Source organism: Lissotriton helveticus, chromosome 1_1 (genome assembly GCF_964261635.1).
Source record: "Lissotriton helveticus chromosome 1_1, aLisHel1.1, whole genome shotgun sequence".
NCBI lineage: Eukaryota > Metazoa > Chordata > Amphibia > Caudata > Salamandridae > Lissotriton > Lissotriton helveticus.
This window is the reverse complement of record NC_136057.1, coordinates 413,785,424-413,806,220: the sequence shown is the minus strand read 5'-3', so window position 1 is coordinate 413,806,220 and position 20,797 is coordinate 413,785,424. Positions and strand designations below refer to the sequence as shown.

General features: G+C 45.3%; 1 protein-coding gene across 1 annotated transcript in view; it reads left to right on the top strand.

Moving 5' to 3' along the window:
* TMTC1 (transmembrane O-mannosyltransferase targeting cadherins 1) overlaps positions 1-20,797 on the top strand; it is a 1,403,473-nt gene that overhangs the window by 1,276,723 nt on the left and 105,953 nt on the right. The window contains exon 16 of the mRNA XM_078673764.1: positions 20,425-20,569. Within this exon, the coding sequence (XP_078529890.1) occupies positions 20,425-20,569 (145 nt within the window). The remainder of the gene's footprint in view (positions 1-20,424; positions 20,570-20,797) is intronic.

The window sequence follows — 20,797 nt, the reverse complement described above, 5'->3', positions numbered from 1 at the left end:
GTCGTCGGCCCGGCTTGCTTGAATCCTGATGGAGCAGTGAGCAAGGGACTCATGTCTGAGTATACCCTGCCACACCTATAGTGGCCAAAAACGATTCAGAAAGGGGGGTGGTGATGAACAGAGTGTCTGAATTAAGCAGACCACTCTTACCCAGTCCAAAGATCAGGGCTTGATCCATCACCGTTATTTAGCTCACTGCCCCATCCCAGCTCAGAACCTGGCTATATGCAAATTAGTCTGTCCCTGGCCCAGTGCATCATGGGAACAGGGCAGACCAAACTACCAAGCCAATTCTTCACCAGAAAGGAGACAAGCTTCCGGGGACCGGTTTCTGGCATTTCAGCCGTCGTCGGCCCGGCTTGCTTGAATCCTGATGGAGCAGTGAGCAAGGGACTCATGTCTGAGTATACCCTGCCACACCTATAGTGACCAAAAACGATTCAGAAAAGGGGGTGGTGATGAACAGAGTGTCTGAATTAAGCAGACCACTCTTACCCAGTCCAAAGATCAGGGCTTGATCCATCACCGTTATTTAGCTCACTGCCCCATCCCAGCTCAGAACCTGGCTATATGCAAATTAGTCTCTCCCTGGCCCAGTGCATCATGGGAACAGGGCAGACCAAACTACCAAGCCAATTCTTCACCAGAAAGGAGACAAGCTTCCGGGGACCGGTTTCTGGCATTTCAGCCGTCGTCGGCCCGGCTTGCTTGAATCCTGATGGAGCAGTGAGCAAGGGACTCATGTCTGAGTATACCCTGCCACACCTATAGTGGCCAAAAACGATTCAGAAAAGGGGGTGGTGATGAACAGAGTGTCTGAATTAAGCAGACCACTCTTACCCAGTCCAAAGATCAGGGCTTGATCCATCACCGTTATTTAGCTCACTGCCCCATCCCAGCTCAGAACCTGGCTATATGCAAATTAGTCTGTCCCTGGCCCAGTGCATCATGGGAACAGGGCAGACCAAACTACCAAGCCAATTCTTCACCAGAAAGGAGACAAGCTTCCGGGGACCGGTTTCTGGCATTTCAGCCGTCGTCGGCCCGGCTTGCTTGAATCCTGATGGAGCAGTGAGCAAGGGACTCATGTCTGAGTATACCCTGCCACACCTATAGTGGCCAAAAATGATTCAGAAAGGGGGTGGTGATGAACAGAGTGTCTGAATTAAGCAGACCACTCTTACCCAGTCCAAAGATCAGGGCTTGATCCATCACCGTTATTTAGCTCACTGCCCCATCCCAGCTCAGAACCTGGCTATATGCAAATTAGTCTGTCCCTGGCCCAGTGCATCATGGGAACAGGGCAGACCAAACTACCAAGCCAATTCTTCACCAGAAAGGAGACAAGCTACCGGGGACCGGTTTCTGGCATTTCAGCTGTCGTCGGCCCGGCTTGCTTGAATCCTGATGGAGCAGTGAGCAAGGGACTCATGTCTGAGTATACCCTGCCACACCTATAGTGGCCAAAAACGATTCAGAAAAGGGGGTGGTGATGAACAGAGTGTCTGAATTAAGCAGACCACTCTTACCCAGTCCAAAGATCAGGGCTTGATCCATCACCGTTATTTAGCTCACTGCCCCATCCCAGCTCAGAACCTGGCTTTATGCAAATTAGTCTGTCCCTGGCCCAGTGCATCATGGGAACAGGGCAGACCAAACTACCAAGCCAATTCTTCACCAGAAAGGAGACAAGCTTCCGGGGACCGGTTTCTGGCATTTCAGCCGTCGTCGGCCCGGCTTGCTTGAATCCTGATGGAGCAGTGAGCAAGGGACTCATGTCTGAGTATACCCTGCCACACCTATAGTGGCCAAAAACGATTCAGAAAAGGGGGTGGTGATGAACAGAGTGTCTGAATTAAGCAGACCACTCTTACCCAGTCCAAAGATCAGGGCTTGATCCATCACCGTTATTTAGCTCACTGCCCCATCCCAGCTCAGAACCTGGCTTTATGCAAATTAGTCTGTCCCTGGCCCAGTGCATCATGGGAACAGGGCAGACCAAACTACCAAGCCAATTCTTCACCAGAAAGGAGACAAGCTTCCGGGGACCGGTTTCTGGCATTTCAGCCGTCGTCGGCCCGGCTTGCTTGAATCCTGATGGAGCAGTGAGCAAGGGACTCATGTCTGAGTATACCCTGCCACACCTATGGTGGCCAAAAACGATTCAGAAAAGGGGGTGGTGATGAACAGAGTGTCTGAATTAAGCAGACCACTCTTACCCAGTCCAAAGATCAGGGCTTGATCCATCACCGTTATTTAGCTCACTGCCCCATCCCAGCTCAGAACCTGGCTATATGCAAATTAGTCTGTCCCTGGCCCAGTGCATCATGGGAACAGGGCAGACCAAACTACCAAGCCAATTCTTCACCAGAAAGGAGACAAGCTTCCGGGGACCGGTTTCTGGCATTTCAGCCGTCGTCGGCCCGGCTTGCTTGAATCCTGATGGAGCAGTGAGCAAGGGACTCATGTCTGAGTATACCCTGCCACACCTATAGTGGCCAAAAACGATTCAGAAAAGGGGGTGGTGATGAACAGAGTGTCTGAATTAAGCAGACCACTCTTACCCAGTCCAAAGATCAGGGCTTGATCCATCACCGTTATTTAGCTCACTGCCCCATCCCAGCTCAGAACCTGGCTATATGCAAATTAGTCTGTCCCTGGCCCAGTGCATCATGGGAACAGGGCAGACCAAACTACCAAGCCAATTCTTCACCAGAAAGGAGACAAGCTTCCGGGGACCGGTTTCTGGCATTTCAGCCGTCGTCGGCCCGGCTTGCTTGAATCCTGATGGAGCAGTGAGCAAGGGACTCATGTCTGAGTATACCCTGCCACACCTATAGTGGCCAAAAACGATTCAGAAAAGGGGGTGGTGATGAACAGAGTGTCTGAATTAAGCAGACCACTCTTACCCAGTCCAAAGATCAGGGCTTGATCCATCACCGTTATTTAGCTCACTGCCCCATCCCAGCTCAGAACCTGGCTATATGCAAATTAGTCTGTCCCTGGCCCAGTGCATCATGGGAACAGGGCAGACCAAACTACCAAGCCAATTCTTCACCAGAAAGGAGACAAGCTTCCGGGGACCGGTTTCTGGCATTTCAGCCGTCGTCGGCCCGGCTTGCTTGAATCCTGATGGAGCAGTGAGCAAGGGACTCATGTCTGAGTATACCCTGCCACACCTATAGTGGCCAAAAACGATTCAGAAAAGGGGGTGGTGATGAACAGAGTGTCTGAATTAAGCAGACCACTCTTACCCAGTCCAAAGATCAGGGCTTGATCCATCACCGTTATTTAGCTCACTGCCCCATCCCAGCTCAGAACCTGGCTATATGCAAATTAGTCTGTCCCTGGCCCAGTGCATCATGGGAACAGGGCAGACCAAACTACCAAGCCAATTCTTCACCAGAAAGGAGACAAGCTTCCGGGGACCGGTTTCTGGCATTTCAGCCGTCGTCGGCCCGGCTTGCTTGAATCCTGATGGAGCAGTGAGCAAGGGACTCATGTCTGAGTATACCCTGCCACACCTATAGTGGCCAACAACGATTCAGAAAAGGGGGTGGTGATGAACAGAGTGTCTGAATTAAGCAGACCACTCTTACCCAGTCCAAAGATCAGGGCTTGATCCATCACCGTTATTTAGCTCACTGCCCCATCCCAGCTCAGAACCTGGCTATATGCAAATTAGTCTGTCCCTGGCCCAGTGCATCATGGGAACAGGGCAGACCAAACTACCAAGCCAATTCTTCACCAGAAAGGAGACAAGCTTCCGGGGACCGGTTTCTGGCATTTCAGCCGTCGTCGGCCCGGCTTGCTTGAATCCTGATGGAGCAGTGAGCAAGGGACTCATGTCTGAGTATACCCTGCCACACCTATAGTGGCCAAAAACGATTCAGAAAAGGGGGTGGTGATGAACAGAGTGTCTGAATTAAGCAGACCACTCTTACCCAGTCCAAAGATCAGGGCTTGATCCATCACCGTTATTTAGCTCACTGCCCCATCCCAGCTCAGAACCTGGCTATATGCCACCCCTTGTTGTTAAATATTTTGTCCACCCTAAGCGTGGAAGGGTATACTCAGATGTGAGTCCCTTGCTCATTGCACCATCAGGATTCAAGCAAGCCGGGCCAACGACGCCTGAAATGGCAGAAACCGGTCCCCGGAAGCTTGTTTCCTTCCCAGTGTAAGAATTGGCTTGGTAGTTTGGTTTGCCCTGTTCCCATCATGCACTGGGACAGGAACAGACTAATTTGCATATAGCCAGATTCTGAACTGGGATGGTGCAGTGAGCTAAAAAACGGTGTTGGATCTAGCCCTGATCTCTTGACTGGGTGAGAGTATTCTGCTTAATTCAGAAACTCTGTCCATCACCACCCCTTGTTGTTAAATATTTTGTCCACCCTAAGCGTGGAAGGGTATACTCAGATGTGAGTCCCTTGCTCATTGCACCATCAGGATTCAAGCAAGCCGGGCCGACGACGCCTGAAATGGCAGAAACCGGTCCCCGGAAGCTTGTTTCCTTCCCAGTGTAAGAAGTGGCTTGGTAGTTTGGTTTGCCCTGTTCCCATCATGCACTGGGACAGGAACAGACTAATTTGCATATAGCCAGGTTCTGAACTGGGATGGTGCAGTGAGCTAAAAAACGGTGTTGGATCTAGCCCTGATCTCTTGACTGGGTGAGAGTATTCTGCTTAATTCAGAAACTCTGTCCATCACCACCCCTTGTTGTTAAATATTTTGTCCACCCTAAGCGTGGAAGGGTATACTCAGATGTGAGTCCCTTGCTCATTGCACCATCAGGATTCAAGCAAGCCGGGCCGACGACGCCTGAAATGTCAGAAACCGGTCCCCGGAAGCTTGTTTCCTTCCCAGTGTAAGAATTGGCTTGGTAGTTTGGTTTGCCCTGTTCCCATCATGCACTGGGACAGGAACAGACTAATTTGCATATAGCCAGGTTCTGAACTGGGATGGTGCAGTGAGCTAAAAAACGGTGTTGGATCTAGCCCTGATCTCTTGACTGGGTGAGAGTATTCTGCTTAATTCAGAAACTCTGTCCATCACCACCCCTTGTTGTTAAATAGTGGTATGTTAATAAGCAGGGAGGAGTAGGGTTGCATCGTCTATGGTCCTGGGTTCAGGGCCCCCGGATTTGTCTGATGGCAAATTATCTGGCCTAAGTTCTGAACGTGCATGCAGACAGCCTCAGTCAGCAGTTCTCTGTCGACAACGAGTGGAGGCTTCATCCAGAGGTGGTCCATCACTTCTTCCGCATGTGGGGAACCCCTCGGGTGGACCTGTTTGCCACTCACGAGAACGCTCACTGCCCGTCATTCTACAATCTCCAGTATCCGATGCAGGGAGCTTTGGGGGACGCGTTTCAGTTGAGTTGGAGCTCGTAACTCCTTTACGCGTTTCCTTCCATACCCTTGATTCCTCGGGTTCTGAGGAAGATTCGCCAAGACCGGGCCCTAGTCATATTGGTCGCCCCCGATTGGCCAAGAAGGGTGTGATACACAGATCTACTTCACCTCTCGTTGCACCCTCCGCTCCGTCTCCCTCTCAGGGCAGACCTCCTCTCAAAGTCTCAGGGGCAGCTTCTACACCCCCACCTCCAGACCTTACATCTTCATGCCTGGAGATTGAACGGGGCAACCTGAATTCTTTTTCTCTCCCACCTGATGTGGTGGACGTTATTTTATCGGCCAGGCGACACTCCACCAAGTCTATCTATTCCTATAGGTGGTCCAAATTTGTCAATTGGTGTGTAGAGAAGTCTATTGACCCTTTGAGAGCTCGCTTATCCAACATCTTTCAGTTTGCTCTCTCTCTAGCCCAGCAGGGCTTTGCTGTGGCTACTGTGAAGGGCTATTTATCGGCTCTGTCGGCGTTCCTTTGCTTGTCGGATCAGCTGTCTTTTTTCAAGTCGCCCATGTGTTAAGGTTCATTAAGGGCCTTACTAACAAGTTTTCACCCACTCCCTTTATTGTGCCTCAATGGGACTTAAATCTTGTCTTAACCTACTTGATGGGTCCCTTGCACAAGTGTCCCTTGAGGCTATTGTCTTTTAAGACATTTTTTCTTGTGGGCATTACCTCGGCAAGGAGGGTAAGTGAGCTTCAAGCTCTGAGTTCGAAACCTCCGTTATTGACCATTCATGTTGATAGAATGGTACTAAGGACCAGGGCTGCTTTTCTGCCTAAGGTGGTTACTCCCTTCCATCTGGGACAGTCCATTACCCTTCCTACCTTCCATCCTCCCCCTCACCCTTCCAAGGAGGAGGAGCGGATTCACCGCTTGGACCCTAAAAGGGCGATGAGTTTTTATCTTGATAGGACTAAAGACTTTCGTGTGGATGATCAGCTCTTCGTGGGCTTCATTGGCTGCAGGAAAGGCTGAACCGTGCACAATCGCACCCTTTCCAGATGGAGTATCTTGTGCATCAAGATCTGTTACTCTTTGACCGGTAAGGATCCTCCAGAGGGTATAAGAGCTCACTCTACTAGAGCAAAGTCTTCAACATCTGACTTATCTAGGGGTGTTCATCTGGAGGACATTTGTCGAGCGGCAACTTGGGTCTCCCTCCACACTTTCGCAAAGCATTACTGCTTAGATTCTGAGGTGAGGAGGGACAGTCACTTTGCGCGTTCCGTCCTACAGGACTTTTTGGTATAGAAGGGTGGATACCCTCCTCCGGGAGTGGGGACTGCTGTGGGACTCTATTCACAAGGTGCGGAATCCACTGGCAGATGTATCCATCAGAAGAACAAGTTACTTACCTTCGGTAACGCTTTTTCTGGTGGATACAGTATCTGCCTCTGTATTTCTCACTGACCCACCCGCCTCCCCGTTGTCCACGCTTGTATACCTGCAATGGTGAAATTTTCTATCTGTTACTTTCAAAGGAAGTGTATTATTCTTTTTGCTTTACTGCATTGATTTCACACTGTGTGTGTTGTTTTGAATACTGTGTACTGTGTATACTGTATATATTTGTGTTGGTCCATCTGTGTGCCTCGAAGGCACGGAAAAAAAGGGCAGAACTTACGTCATCACGCCGACGAGGTTCTCTTATGGCTACGGTGACGTCAGAGGAGCCGCGAGCGGAGCCATGCTATTGTGATGTCGTCCTCGTCGGCGCGGAGAGCTACAAAAAAACTTTGAATGCTGCTGGCGCAGGGGATATTCACAAGGTGAGGAATCCACAGGCAGATACTGTATCCACCAGAAAAAGCGTTACCGAAGGTAAGTAACTTGTTCGTCAGGCTCAATGGAGAGAACTACACTGAACAACACGGCTCAGCATGTAAAGAGGTTTGCGAGTCTTTTGGTGACAAGGTTAGTGCCCACAGGATTATCAGAATAAGCAGGTTTTCAGATGTTTCTTGAAACGCAGGTGGTTGGCTGCATCATTAAAGACAGGCCAAGGGCATTTCATAGAATGAGGCCTGAAGCCCTTGTGGACTTCCTCGATGTTTCTTACATTAAAATGGGGTATGGCAGACTCTGGAGGTATTTCCGGTGCTAAAATGTCAATATAATGATGGGGCAATTTTGATAAGTATTCAAAGCCCTTGCCCCACACAACCTTGTGGTGTTGCACAATGATCTGATCGTATTTCATTTTTCAGCTGCTCAACAGCGGTGTTGTTTCAGGATGGGGGTTGCATGCTCCTTTTTTCAAATTGAGGCCTATGCTGACTGCATGACTTTGAATCCTGTGCAGGTTTTGCTGTCTTTACTCACTGCTTTGGTAAGGTTTGCAGGTTTTGGATGTCTTTATTCAGTGCCTTGGTAAGTTTCAAGCAACGTTTATAATGGAGCAACATCAATATTTTCCTAATCCTATTTATTTGGAAGTTGGTTTCCTTAACCACTGCGTTTACATGGAAGGGCAGGGGAAATGATAACTCAGAATCAAACAGGATGCCCCAAATTTACTTAGGGCCTGGATTTTTAAAAATTAGTTATCAGTGTCAGATGAACAGTAGGCTTCTAATATTTCCACTGCCTGACCATTAATGCCACCGTTCTAGTTCTGATAAAGCAGAGGACGTTTCCTTCATCTAAAAGTATCTAGAGGAGATGTGGCTAACAGCAAGAGCAGACAACTTTGCAATTGGGGAACCAGGTTCGAGTCCTGGCGTCGATTCAGCATCCCGTGTTTATGGGCAAAGCACTTAATATCCCTGTGCCTAAAATACTTCTGTAATATAATCTGGTCCTCATGTAAAGTGCTCCAATGCCCTTGTGGCCAAGTATGCGTTAAATAAAACAAAAAAAATATTACAAAAAAACTTTACACTTGTGGGTGGAGACATGCAAGTCAACATTTTGGAGTAAACTTACCCTTGGAAATAGTGAATAGCCAAAAGGTAGTGCATTTACTCCAAAGTGTAAGAGTAGATATACACATGTAGATGTATTCACATGTAAATTTACCTTTGTGAATAGGCCCCATAAAGGCAATGTTGTAATGATAGGTGGGATGTATATGAGGTTATGCATAGCCTACTGCTAAAATAAATGACTTAATTTATAGTTACATTATCTGTTGGTGTGCGATACTATGTAAAATATACATACGTGTGTAAGTACATGTTTCAAATTAACGCAGAACACGTTAATGTATAATATGGCTTTTACTGCTAAAGAAATACAGTTATTTACCTGTAACAAAATACCTACATGATCACATCTAAAAAAAAATCTAACAGCATGTTTACTCAAAAGATTTTTTTTAGCCACCTCTAGAGCATCTGATTTCAAACACCACTTTACAAATGACAAAAGCTTTTTTTAAACAAAAACAAGCCTCACTTTTGAACTCCACCCATGACTGTATATTTGCACAGTATATGTATCTAGAAGGGATTCAAATTGCTCGACTAATGTTACAGACAAGTTACACGTTCCTTGCTGTACAGATGAAAGGGGACCTTAAATAGTAGAGATCAAGACATTTATTCTATCTCTGGTATGTGAATTATGATTTCCGGATTTCCAGATCCCGGACCCTGTTATTACCTCTCAGCAACTTTGTAACAACATAGCTCTTTTCTTTCAGACCAAGATCGCTGATATTTATTCAGCTTTAGAGCTGCAGAGGACTCTTATTACTGTGCCCTCTGTCCCTTCTGCTTCTGCACCAGTCTCTGCTGAGAGGCGCCTTGCCTTCTTCCCTCCTCTCTCTCTTCAGGAATTAGAGAATCTCCTGAATAAAACTAGGTCTGGCTCCCCATTAGATGCCTGTCCGCTTAAGATTCTCAAGCAGTGCAGGGAATCTCTCCTGCCCCCCCTTGTTGAAATTATGAACAGGGCTATAAGGGACGGCATCTTCCCTCAGCAATGGAAGAGGGCTGTGGTAAAGCCTTTGCTTAAGAAACCATCTCTCGACCCTGGGGTATTAAAGAACTTCCGCCCGATCTCACTGCTCCCTGCTCCTGCGAAGATGCTTGAAACCCATCTGAATAAGCATCTCGCGGGTTTTGTAGAAAGTTCAGGTCAGCTGGATTACTCTCAGCATGGTTTCAGGAGGGAACATAGCACCGAGTCGGCCCTTACCATAGTGCTGGATAATATCCATAGGGCCTGACCACCCTCCTGATCCTGCTAGACCTCACGGCGGCCTTCGACACCCTCTCTCCCTCGGTTTTAACATCTCGTCTGAGGGAGATTGGGGTTGAAGGGTCTGCCCTGTGTTTGTTGATCTCGTTCCTCGACCAGAGAGAGCAGAGGGTGATGTTGGGGGATTTTCTATCTCCATCCCTGTCTGTGCATTGTGGGGTCCCTCAGGGGTCGGCATTAAGTCCGACCCTTTTCAACATCTATGTGACCCCCCTTGCCAGACTGATTAGATCTTTCGGGATGGAGGTAGTTTCCTATGCCGACGACACCCAGATCCTCGTCTCTCTCTCCCAGACGGCCAGCACGACTGCCTCCAATTTTAGATCTTGTATGGAGGCAGTCGCTCAATGGATGATTCACAATTCATTGAAACTAAATGGGGAGAAGACGGAGGTCATGGTGTTCGGAGGAAAGGAGGAGATATGGTCGGCGAACTAGTGGCCGGACTCACTGGGAGCCTGTCCTGTCCCGGCCTCTTTGGCCAAAAATCTAGGAGTTCTGCTTGATCCTACCCTCAGCATGCGTCAACAGGTCAATAGAACTGTTTCAACCTGCTGGGGTATAATTTATGTACTGAGGAAAATTAGACACTATCTCTCTCAGCAGGCGAGAAAACAAGTCGTGGTCGCACTGATTGGCTCCCGTCTGGACTACTGCAATGCGCTGTATGCGGGACTAAATAAGGGTCTGCTGCAGCGCTTGCAGTTGGTCCAGAACGCGGCGGCCAAATTTGTATTAGATCTGCCCAGACGTGCCTCGGCCACTTCTGCCAGAAAATTGCTACACTGGCTTCCCATTGAAGATCGTATTCTTTTTAAAACTCTGTGCATGACTTATGGGGCCTTGGCTAGAGGTAGCTCTACCGGGATTGGATCCATCCTGTCCCTCTATAGTCCCTCTAGGAACTTGCGCTCCACTAACAAATTTCTCTTATCAGTTCCACGCACCCGTAGAGCTAAATGGGGTGGCAAAGCTTTTTCTACTTTAGCATCTAAGTCATGGAATACTCTTCCGGTGGAACTTAAGTCCCTTCCCACCATGCAGTCATTCAGAAAGGCTCTGAAAACCCGGCTTTTCGCGAAGGCATATTTGTAGTTGTGTTCTGCCTTTTTGTTTTTGATCTGTTTTGTTAGGCGCCTTGATGCCTTCGGGTTTTAGTTGCGCAGTATAAATTTTATTTCATTCATTCATTCATGATTTGAACATATAGACTAAGAATTGTATGCCATAGAATTTTTACCTCAGACAAGGTCCGGAAATCCTGTAGCATTCACGTTTTGAGGCTAGGCATCCTAACACAGCTGGAGATCTCTCCTAAAGAGGACATATCTCCTCACTCACCCACCCATAGTAGAGGATGATAATGATATACCACAGAACATACACCATAGGGATGCTTGGGATTACTATGATATTGAACCACAAGGGGATACAGACCCTGATCTCTATCCCACACGGCCATCACCACCTGATGCCTCTGTGCATCAGGATTTAATAGCAAGGGCAGCAGCTTTCCATCCAGTACCTTTACATAAGGATACAACAGAGGAAAATTTCCTTTTTGAAACGTTATCTAACACATAGTATCTCCCACTCCTTAAAGGCATGGTACATCAGGCAGAAGATGTCAAGGCTAGAAGCATAACACCATGCATTGACAAAAAGAATAAAGCTGCATTCTCAGATCCTATATACAGGAGCGGCCCGTTCAGGTAAGACTGGTGGGGCAGGGTTGGGAGGAAGTCAACAGGCGACAACGAGGGACAATGACATTTTAAAAAACAGAAAACCACTTACCATGCATGCGCTGGACCAACCTCTACTCCTAAAACATTCTACAGGAGTTCTTACAGAAGAAACAATTCAGTTATAAAGGTAGAGATCTCTGGAAAAATATCCTTACCTCAAACAACAATACCATTCCTCCAGACCATTTAACACCTGTCAGGGTCATCTTCAAACCTTGCTCTCAACATGGAAATCAATAACTACAGAGCAAAGAGTGTTGGATATTATCCAACATGGTTACTGACTGGATTTCATTACAACTCCTCCAAATATTCCACCCCGCAAACACAAACTATCAAAACAACATAACAAAATCTCCTAGAATAGGAAATAACAGCTCAGTTATATAAAGGAGCAACAGAACCAGTTACAAAAACAGTATCAGGGAACACAAGTATACTCTATACTTTCTTATTCCCAAAAAAGATGGGCCGGCATAACCAATTCTCGACCTCAGACTACTAAATAATTACTTCATATCGGAACACTTCCATATGCTCACTCTTAAGTAAATAATTCCTGTGCTACAAAAAGGACATGTTATAGCTGCCTTAAACTTAAAGGACACCTACTTCTATATACCTATCCATCCCGTGCACAGAAATTATTTAGGGTTTCAATGCCAAGGAAATAATAATCAATTCAAAGTTCTTTCCTTTGAAATTACCACCGCACTATGGGTAGTCACAAATGCATTAGCAGTAGTAGCAGCACATCTCTAGAGACAAAACATCTATGTCTTTCCACATATAGACGACTGGTTAATAAAAGCAAAAAGCCTCAGCCTTTACAAACAAAATATTCAACAAACCCTAACCTTAGTACATCACATAGGGTTTACCATCAACTTACAAAAGTCACATCTACAACGAGCTACCATACAGCAATATGTAGGAGCCATGCTCAACACACAATCAGCATTGGCATATCCAAATACAGACAGAATAAGCAGCATAGTAACTTTAGTCCAACAGTTTCAAACTGGGACTCGAATCTCAGCCAAAACATTTCCATGACTTTTAGGCCTGATGGCATCTTGCATTTCAATAGTCCCACATGCCAGATTACACATTAGACCTATACAGGACTGTCTCTCCCATCTATGGATAGAGTCACTGGGAGAACTTCACAATCTAGTGTTAGTAGACAGTCGCACACATCTCTCTCTACAATGGTGGAATCCTTATTATTTAACCAAGGGGCAGTCGTTTACAGACCCAGTTCCACAAATAATGCTCACAGCAGATGCTTCCCTGATTAGTTGAGGAGCTCATCTACAAAACCTCACAATTCAAAGTGTATGGATCTCCGAACACAGGGATGTCCATATCAACCACCTGGAGCTGCATGCTGTTCACCTAGCAGTGAAAACCTTCCTACCTCACCAACAACACAAAGTTGTCCTAATTCAAACAGACAATATAACAACTATGTATTACATACAAAAACGCGGAGAGGGGGCACGCTCTCCAATTATCTCTGTTAGCACAGAAAATATGAAGCATAGCAATACATCACAACATTCATTTCCTAGCAGAACATGTCCCAAGGGCAAGCAATCAAGTTGCAGACTTTCTAAGCAGGACGCAGCAACAAGTTCAGAAATGGGACCTCCACCCCTCAGCCCTCCTATCATACTTTTAAAGATGGGGGTTTCCACAAATAGATCTGTTCGCAACCTCATAAAATCCAAAATGCTCAAACTTTGAAGCAGCTTTGAACACCACCACACCACATGCTCTATAGATGAACTAGTCAGGGATATTTGCATACACTTTTCCTCCACTCCCACTACTTTCATTAGTGGTCAGGAAACTCAGAGAAACATCTCTTAAAATGATACTTATAGCGTAGAGCTGTAAAGTTCCCGTTATTATCGATGATGACTCACAGGTATTTGTTCTCTTGTACGGCTTCCAGCTTACGTTTTCCCAGATGCCAGTGGTAGAATTACTTTGTTTTGAGGGTATTCACACTCATGACTTTAGTTTTGTCTTGATTAATGCTGAGTTTGTTAACTTCTGAATATCGGGATGTAATGTTGAACAAGCGATGTAGGCCAATGGGTGTTTGACTGATGAGCACAAGGTAATCTTCATAGAACATATTTGATAGATGCAGGCCTCCAAGCTTTGGGGCCTGCAAGTTGCTTTCATTCAGCAAGGCTGATAACTTTGCCATAAAGAGATTAAAACGTATTGGGGCTAGGACGCAGACCTGTTTCAGAGCGAAGGTCATGGAGATCTTCTTTGCTAAGTAATCTCCTGAGCCTAATTTTGCTGGCACCCAGGTTTTGGTGTGTTAGAGGATTATCCGTTTTAAAAGTAAAGATGGAATGTTCAGCTTTTTTAGTTTTTGCCACAGTAAGTTTCTGTTTATATGAGCTGTAATCAATGAAGCACATGTACAGGGGCTGTTTTAGTGCAAATGCAGCATCTATTATTAGTGAAAAGGTAAAGATATTGGTAGAGGTCCCCATGTTTTTGCAGAAGCCTGTTTGATTTGGTGGTATCGGTGCAGGTTATGTAGTCCAAGTTGTTAGTTCTTGTGGTATTAACCCTGCTTAATATTTGGCATCGTTATCCAATAGTGCTACTAACCTATAGTATTTTGGATCGTTCCTATTACCTATTTTATAAATCGGAGAGATGATCGAGCCCCTCCATGATGACGGTACCATTGATGTTTGCAGGATTGATTCAAAAATCGGTTTATCTGATTGTTCGTCATTGTGAAAAGCTGTTCCGATGCAGGGATGGAGTCGGTTTGGGGCAAAGATGCTTCCAATATGGCCGATTGGATGTTTGTGCAAGTTTGGGTTCCTAGGTCTCTGTTTAAATGAGATTGGAGGAAGATTGTCCAAACTTCTTCAGTCACATGTGAGTTCATGCCTTGGCTCGACGGATTAGCCAGAGTATTGATCCTTTGCCAAAATCGTGAGGTGTTGTTGGTCTTGATATCGTGCAGAAGTTTTGCCCAGATAGTCTCTTCTGCTTCTTTTTTGAGGTGCTAGATTAGTTTCCTGCGAGTGGCTTTTAATTGCCTCAGTTCGTGCAAGGTTGTGAGGCCTGGACCGCTTTTTTCTAGTTTCTGAATTGCCCGATTTATGGATGCTTTAAGGTGTTTTACTTGTTCATTATTTCCGATGGTGAGGGGTCTGTTTTGAGGAGGAGCTGTTCTCATGTTTTAGTGTTTTTCCTTTTTGACTCCATATTTGTTTCCTATATTTTTCGTGAATGTCTCCCAGCTTTCTGTTGTATCAAGCTCTGCAGCTTGAACTTCTTTGAAGAGTTGCTTTGCAAGAGCGAAGAGGTCTTCCGGGTCATCTGTTTTGCATTTTACTCTTTTCTCATTAGTTGTATACTCTGGGCAGTGTACATTTACTGGCTGTAGTTGAGTTGTTGGCAACGCTTTTATCGTGATTTCTTGAGGCAAGTGATCGCTGTAGTCTAAGGTTCCATTGTGGTAATCCTCTACTTTTGAGAACATATGACGGGAGATAAAAGTGTAATTGATTGTTGTGCTTGCTACTGCATTATGGTATGTTGCTGCCTGTGGGTTATCTCCTAGAAATCTACTGTTTAATGGGCGAAATCCCAGCTGCTCTAAGGTCGCAAGAAGCTTGTGAACTATTTTAGAATGTCTTCCACAAGTATTATTTTCTTGTGGTAGTGTGTTCCATGCGAATGGGTCCTCGTCCATATGATTGTCATCGGCGGTTTTATTGAATATATATAGATTGAAGTCCCCAGTAATAATCAAGCTGTTCGATTCCTCCTCCATCAGCATTTTCATCAGTTCTTCCTCCAGCTGGTGGCTGCCTTTGGTTTTATCACGCAGGTGTAGATATACATTTATTAGTATCATATGTTTATTTTTGTCCACCCCCTGTGTCGTAATTCTAAGTGGTTGCATTGCATTGGGGGGCACTAAATTATGGGGCAATGGCTCCACTGCATAGATGCTCCTTATAGAGCTATAAATGGCAAGACCTCCCATGCTATGGCCGAATTTGGCGCTCTTTGTAGCTGGTAAGAGGTGCCCATTAAATCCTTGCAGTTCTATTGGTAGTTTGCACCATATTTCTTGGAGTGAAATGATGTTGAATGTTTGAAGATATGATTGCAATTCCGGGACCAAGATCTTGTGTCCCATGCAGTTGACATTCCAGGAGCAGAATTTCAAAGTGCGTTTTGTGTTTGGTGTCTTGGACAAGGTATGTCAAGGATTATGACTTTTGGTGTTGTTGGTCCTGGATAGCCATCCCCACTCATGTGTGGATATACTTTCAGTGTTATTTATCCTAGGGATCTGTTGCTCGCTGGATTCTTTGCTCTTTGGGGATTTGCTGGGTATGATCAAGTGCTCAATTGGTCCTGGCGGAGTTCTGTTGTTTTTTTAGCTAAGGCATTGTTATGCAGCTAAAAGGAAAAGATTTGTTATATACAATCAGAAACAAAATATCAACCCACTAAATGCAAAAGTACAAACAATAATTACTTATTTATTGCATTTGCAAACCACAGTTGGCTTATACTTCAATACGATTACACCTGGCTTCTAGCAGTCTATTTGCAAAATAGACTCCATTTGCCATTATTTAAAATACATTTTATCAAATCTGGACTTTAAAGAATCATTCAGGCTTCCACCTGCCCCAGCATGGAACCTAAACATCGTACTAACAAGACTTATGGGGCCTCCATTTTAAACCATTCTACTCTTGTCAATTGCAATATTTATTCTGGAAACTCACCTTTTTAATTGCTATTACTTCAGTTAGAAGAGTCAGTGAAATTCAGGCATAAAACCATGAGTAACCTTTCTTCCAACTTCATAGGGACACAGTAGTACTTAGAATAAACCCTACATTTCTTCCAAAAGAGGTTTCGAACTTTCATATTAATCAATCAATGGAATTACCTGTTTTCTTTACGGAAACAGATTCAGTTGCAGAGAGAGCTTTACATATTGTAGATATTAAAAGAGTTCTTATTGTATTATATTGACTGGAACACAACACCCAGAAAGACTAAGCAATTATGTATTGCCTACACAATTCCTCTCATAAGAAAGGCAATTTCTAAATCTGGAATTTCAAGATGGATAGTCAAAGTAGGGGCTTCTATGGCTTTTTCATGGAACATTCCTATTACTGATATTTGCAAAACAGCAACATGGTCCACTCCACACACATTCTCAAAACATTATTGTGTGGATGTCTTTACACATCAACAAACCAATTTGGGCCAAGCTATTCTTTTTCAAATTACTGCAACCCCCACATGGTAACCACTGCCTAGAAAGAGGGACTGCTTAGCAGTCTATGCAAAGCATATGTATCTACAGCGCAAATGCCTCAAATGGATTATGTTACTTACCCTGTAAGCATCTGTTCTGGTGTATAGTGCTGTAGATTTACATGCACCATCCCTCCTCCCCAAAAACCCTGTGTAGGTTGCAGTTTATATACTTTACATACTTACATCATATTACTGCATGGACATCACATTATTGATGACCATGTGCAGTATCACCAGGATGAGGAGACACACAGCCTTGTGACTCAAAGAAAACGTCTTAGCACAAAAGCAACTTGTAATCATCCGAGCCCAACACTAGAATGTGAACCTATGCAAAGCATGTGAATCTATAGCAGTTCATGCCAAGAACAAATGCTTACAGGGTATGTAACATAATCCTTCTCTGCATTATGCCTCACCTGGTGAGGCGTAACATTTTTACACATTCCCAGCTTTACCACTAATGCTAAATCTGAAAATGCGTCACAATCTATGGGTGGATGCATGAGAACACCTATGCTTCACCCATGAAATGCCTACCTGGGGCAGAGTAACGCAAGGCAGCAATTTCCTCTGCCTTGCGTTACTCTAGATTTAGCAAGCCATTCAGGGCCATGCAAGGTGGCCTTCGTGGCTTGATAAATCTTACTTAGGTTTTGAATTGTCCTTGCTCCCCCTTGTGTGCCACAAATGCGACGGAAAACCTTCATAAATATGGGCCTTAGTCTTTACAATTGCTGCCTTTGTAGTGATGGCAGTGTACCTGCTACTCAAAGGTACTACATATGAACTACATACAAGCTATACCCATTATCAAAAATTCCATTTAAATGCTGTACAGTAAATATTGTTGCATAAAGGAGAAGTGTGGCTCACTGGTTAGAGTATGGCAGACCCGTAAGCAGAGAACGGCCCGGGACCAGGGTTCGATTCCCGACGCGGCAGGGTCGTGGACCAGGGTCAGCGGACTCGATAATTCTCGCCTCGGTGCCTACTCTAGTCAGAAACCACACTCGGCAACTCTGGGCATCAGCTTGCCTCTTCTTCACAACGGCCCCCCAGACCGCCGGGGATGCTTGGTCGCACCTTAGAGATACCCATCAGGGACCATCTCTCAGGGTGAGCCAGGACAGGTTCCCCAGCGGTCGAAGCGTGGAGATACTCCTCCGGGAGTCGATTCCTAGCGCTATATAAACCCGCAATTAAATTAAATTGAATTATAAAGGAAAAGGCGATTGGCATGCAGACTCCCTCTCCCCTGGATTTGTACAATCATATCTCATCTGTGCATCAGGACACGGGCAGCTTCTGGCTGAGGATGGTGGGACTCCTCCACCCAATTTTGCAAGTTATGTTGATGATAATTGCTAAGAGAAATTACCTTCCACAGACTGACCACATAACATTTCCTATTCTGGGAAAAATAGACCCGTGTCTGGTGCCACCCTCAGTGGCTGATGCAAGAGTCAGGCAGTTTAAAGAGGCTAGTGCGCATGTGCCAACCTGTGTTTTTTATTTTTTACAACAACAGTCTAAGGGTTGACCTAGAGTCAGCCCTGGCCTGCTCTTCTCGAGGAGTCTAAAGACACCTCCAACTAATTATATTTTAAAGCAGACCTGACTGTCTAGGGCACAAGCTTGTATTTTCCAGGGCTACTCGCCAATCATTACACAGGCTGTAAGCAAACACTCACTTTTTTCCAAGGCTTCATAGGTTGGGGTCAGCAAGCATCCTGACCCCACCCTACCCTGTAAAGAGTTGGGACAGGGTGGGATTACAGCATTCTCCCTATGTATGATTGGCGGCATGTGACCTGGCATGACAGAGCCATGTGTCACAACCTACTTGATGTAAATAGTACACTGTGCATGTTTCATCACGCACAAAGTATATCTGTTTGCAGTATATCTCCTCACTAGTGCACTCCAGGAGCACTGACAGGGCTACAACTATTGGCATTCTAGACATACCCTCCTGACTGGCACACCATACTATGGCCCGGACCAGAGCAGTGCCGTGAGGTAAGCTGGAAAGCAGAGCCCTCACCTCTTGCCAGCCAGCCTGTGTTTTGTGTTTGCTTCACCTCGTGCCGGCCGGCTTGTGTTGTGTGCAGTGGTGGCTGGTGTTTACCGTGGGGGGGGCAGGACATGGGGGATGGGGGGTGGAGTGAAAATAAAATAAAATACACTTACCTGTCTGCTGCTGGCGCTGACTCCTCCGCAGGAAATACCCGGCTCCCAGCCTCCTGATAGCCAACCAAAACGCTACAATGCAGCGCTGTGATTGGTCTGAGCACCGTGGATTGGCGCTCAGCCAGAGAATGGTAGGCTGGGCATACAATGTGCTCATGGAAGTTCGATGGCCCGAGCAACGACATAAAAATAAAATGTCAATAACAATGAGTTATCATTCTATTTTTAACTTTTTGACCTTCTCAGTGGGGTGACACTCCTCTGCCTTAGCGGATGAGCCTCAAATGGTTGTGTGTTTTACTTTCCGCCACAAGGCTGAATCCCGACATCTTCTGATCCACCCTTGAGGCTGAACACGTCAAGCCTTTCAGCACATCCCCAGTTCACTTATTTCAAAATGCTCTCATATGTGCTAATGTCATTAGCACATATAAGAGCACTTTGAAATACGGGAGCTCAAGATGAGCACTGTAGAAAACCTTTTGGTATAAAGCACATCCTGAGCTCATGTATTTCAAGATGCTCTCATGTATGCTAATGAAGTCATTTATGCATACTAGCGCGCCTTCGAATACAAGAGTTCAGCATGGGTGCTGAACAAAAGGAAAGATTTTTTGTATGTCCCACATCCTGAGCTCATGTATTTCAAGGCGCCCCACCTCCATCAAATCCACTAGGTCAGGATGGACCATAGCGTAGCTCTCAAAAGAAAATGGCTAATAACACCCTCACGACACCCCAGAAGACCCTTTTTTAGAAAACCACGGCCACACCTTTTGTAGGGTGGCAGCTTATTGTGATGAAGAGACTAGAAGACTGGCACTTATATAGCTTCTAATGCAGTTCCTGGACCAATTACTGGTTATCATATACGTTTCAGAAAGTTACTTTACCTACCCGTTCTTGATGACTGGTTGACTCTACTACCATACTATTTCATAACTTTCTACTATTTTATAACTTTCTTATACAATATTGCGTTGCACATGAGCTAAACTGTGTATATACTCACGTCTTTTGGGGGTATATCTTTGTCATGCATAAGTGCCTTCACTTGTGCCAATATGTAAACACATGGAATTTAACATATTGACAGTCAGCACAGGTTTCTTCACCAGTTATTGATGCACCTGGTATCAGAAAGGTGTAGTTGGTACGTCCCCAGAAGGGCCAAGAGATCAGCCAATGGTCCATTGGTGCAGATTCCAAACTCAAAATCTATAAGCCTTTTCAGTGGCTGTGGCTAAACTGCAGAATACTCTGCTTCTTCATGTATTCAAGGAATCATTGCTGTTAAAGTTCACAAAAGCTCCTTAACCCTGGCTGTATTGACCTAAACCTGAGAGCACCCTTGGTGCTATGCTAGCTGCACTTCGTGAGTACTTAGATACTTCAATGCTACTGCGTTTTATAAGTATGGTAATACATATTGTAACACAGCATGTTTGATAGCTGGACTACATTGGTGTAATAGATGATAAATATAACAATATGTCTTGTTTTTCACTTTGTCCCACAGAGCACTGCAGATAACAAGAAATGCTGAGATTCTGTCACCACTGGGAGCGCTTTACTACAACACTGGCCGGCCTGAGGAGGCCCTGCAGGTTTACAGGGAGTCAGCATCACTTCAACCTACAAACAAGGATACTCGCCTGGCCTTGGTAAGCTGGCTGTATCAGTAACTCTAGAGTATAAGAAAGTATGATGTTGATAATAGTGTTAGAGTTGATAATTCTGATTAAAAAGTAACACGGAGGTATAGTTTTAAGAAAATTATTTTTTGTAAGTTTGGCAGTTTCTTTTGCCCTTAAACCATCTGTTCCTTCCTGGTATTTTAGCCCTGCACTTAGTGAGTTACTTTGGTTATTATTGACAGCATTACTGATGCC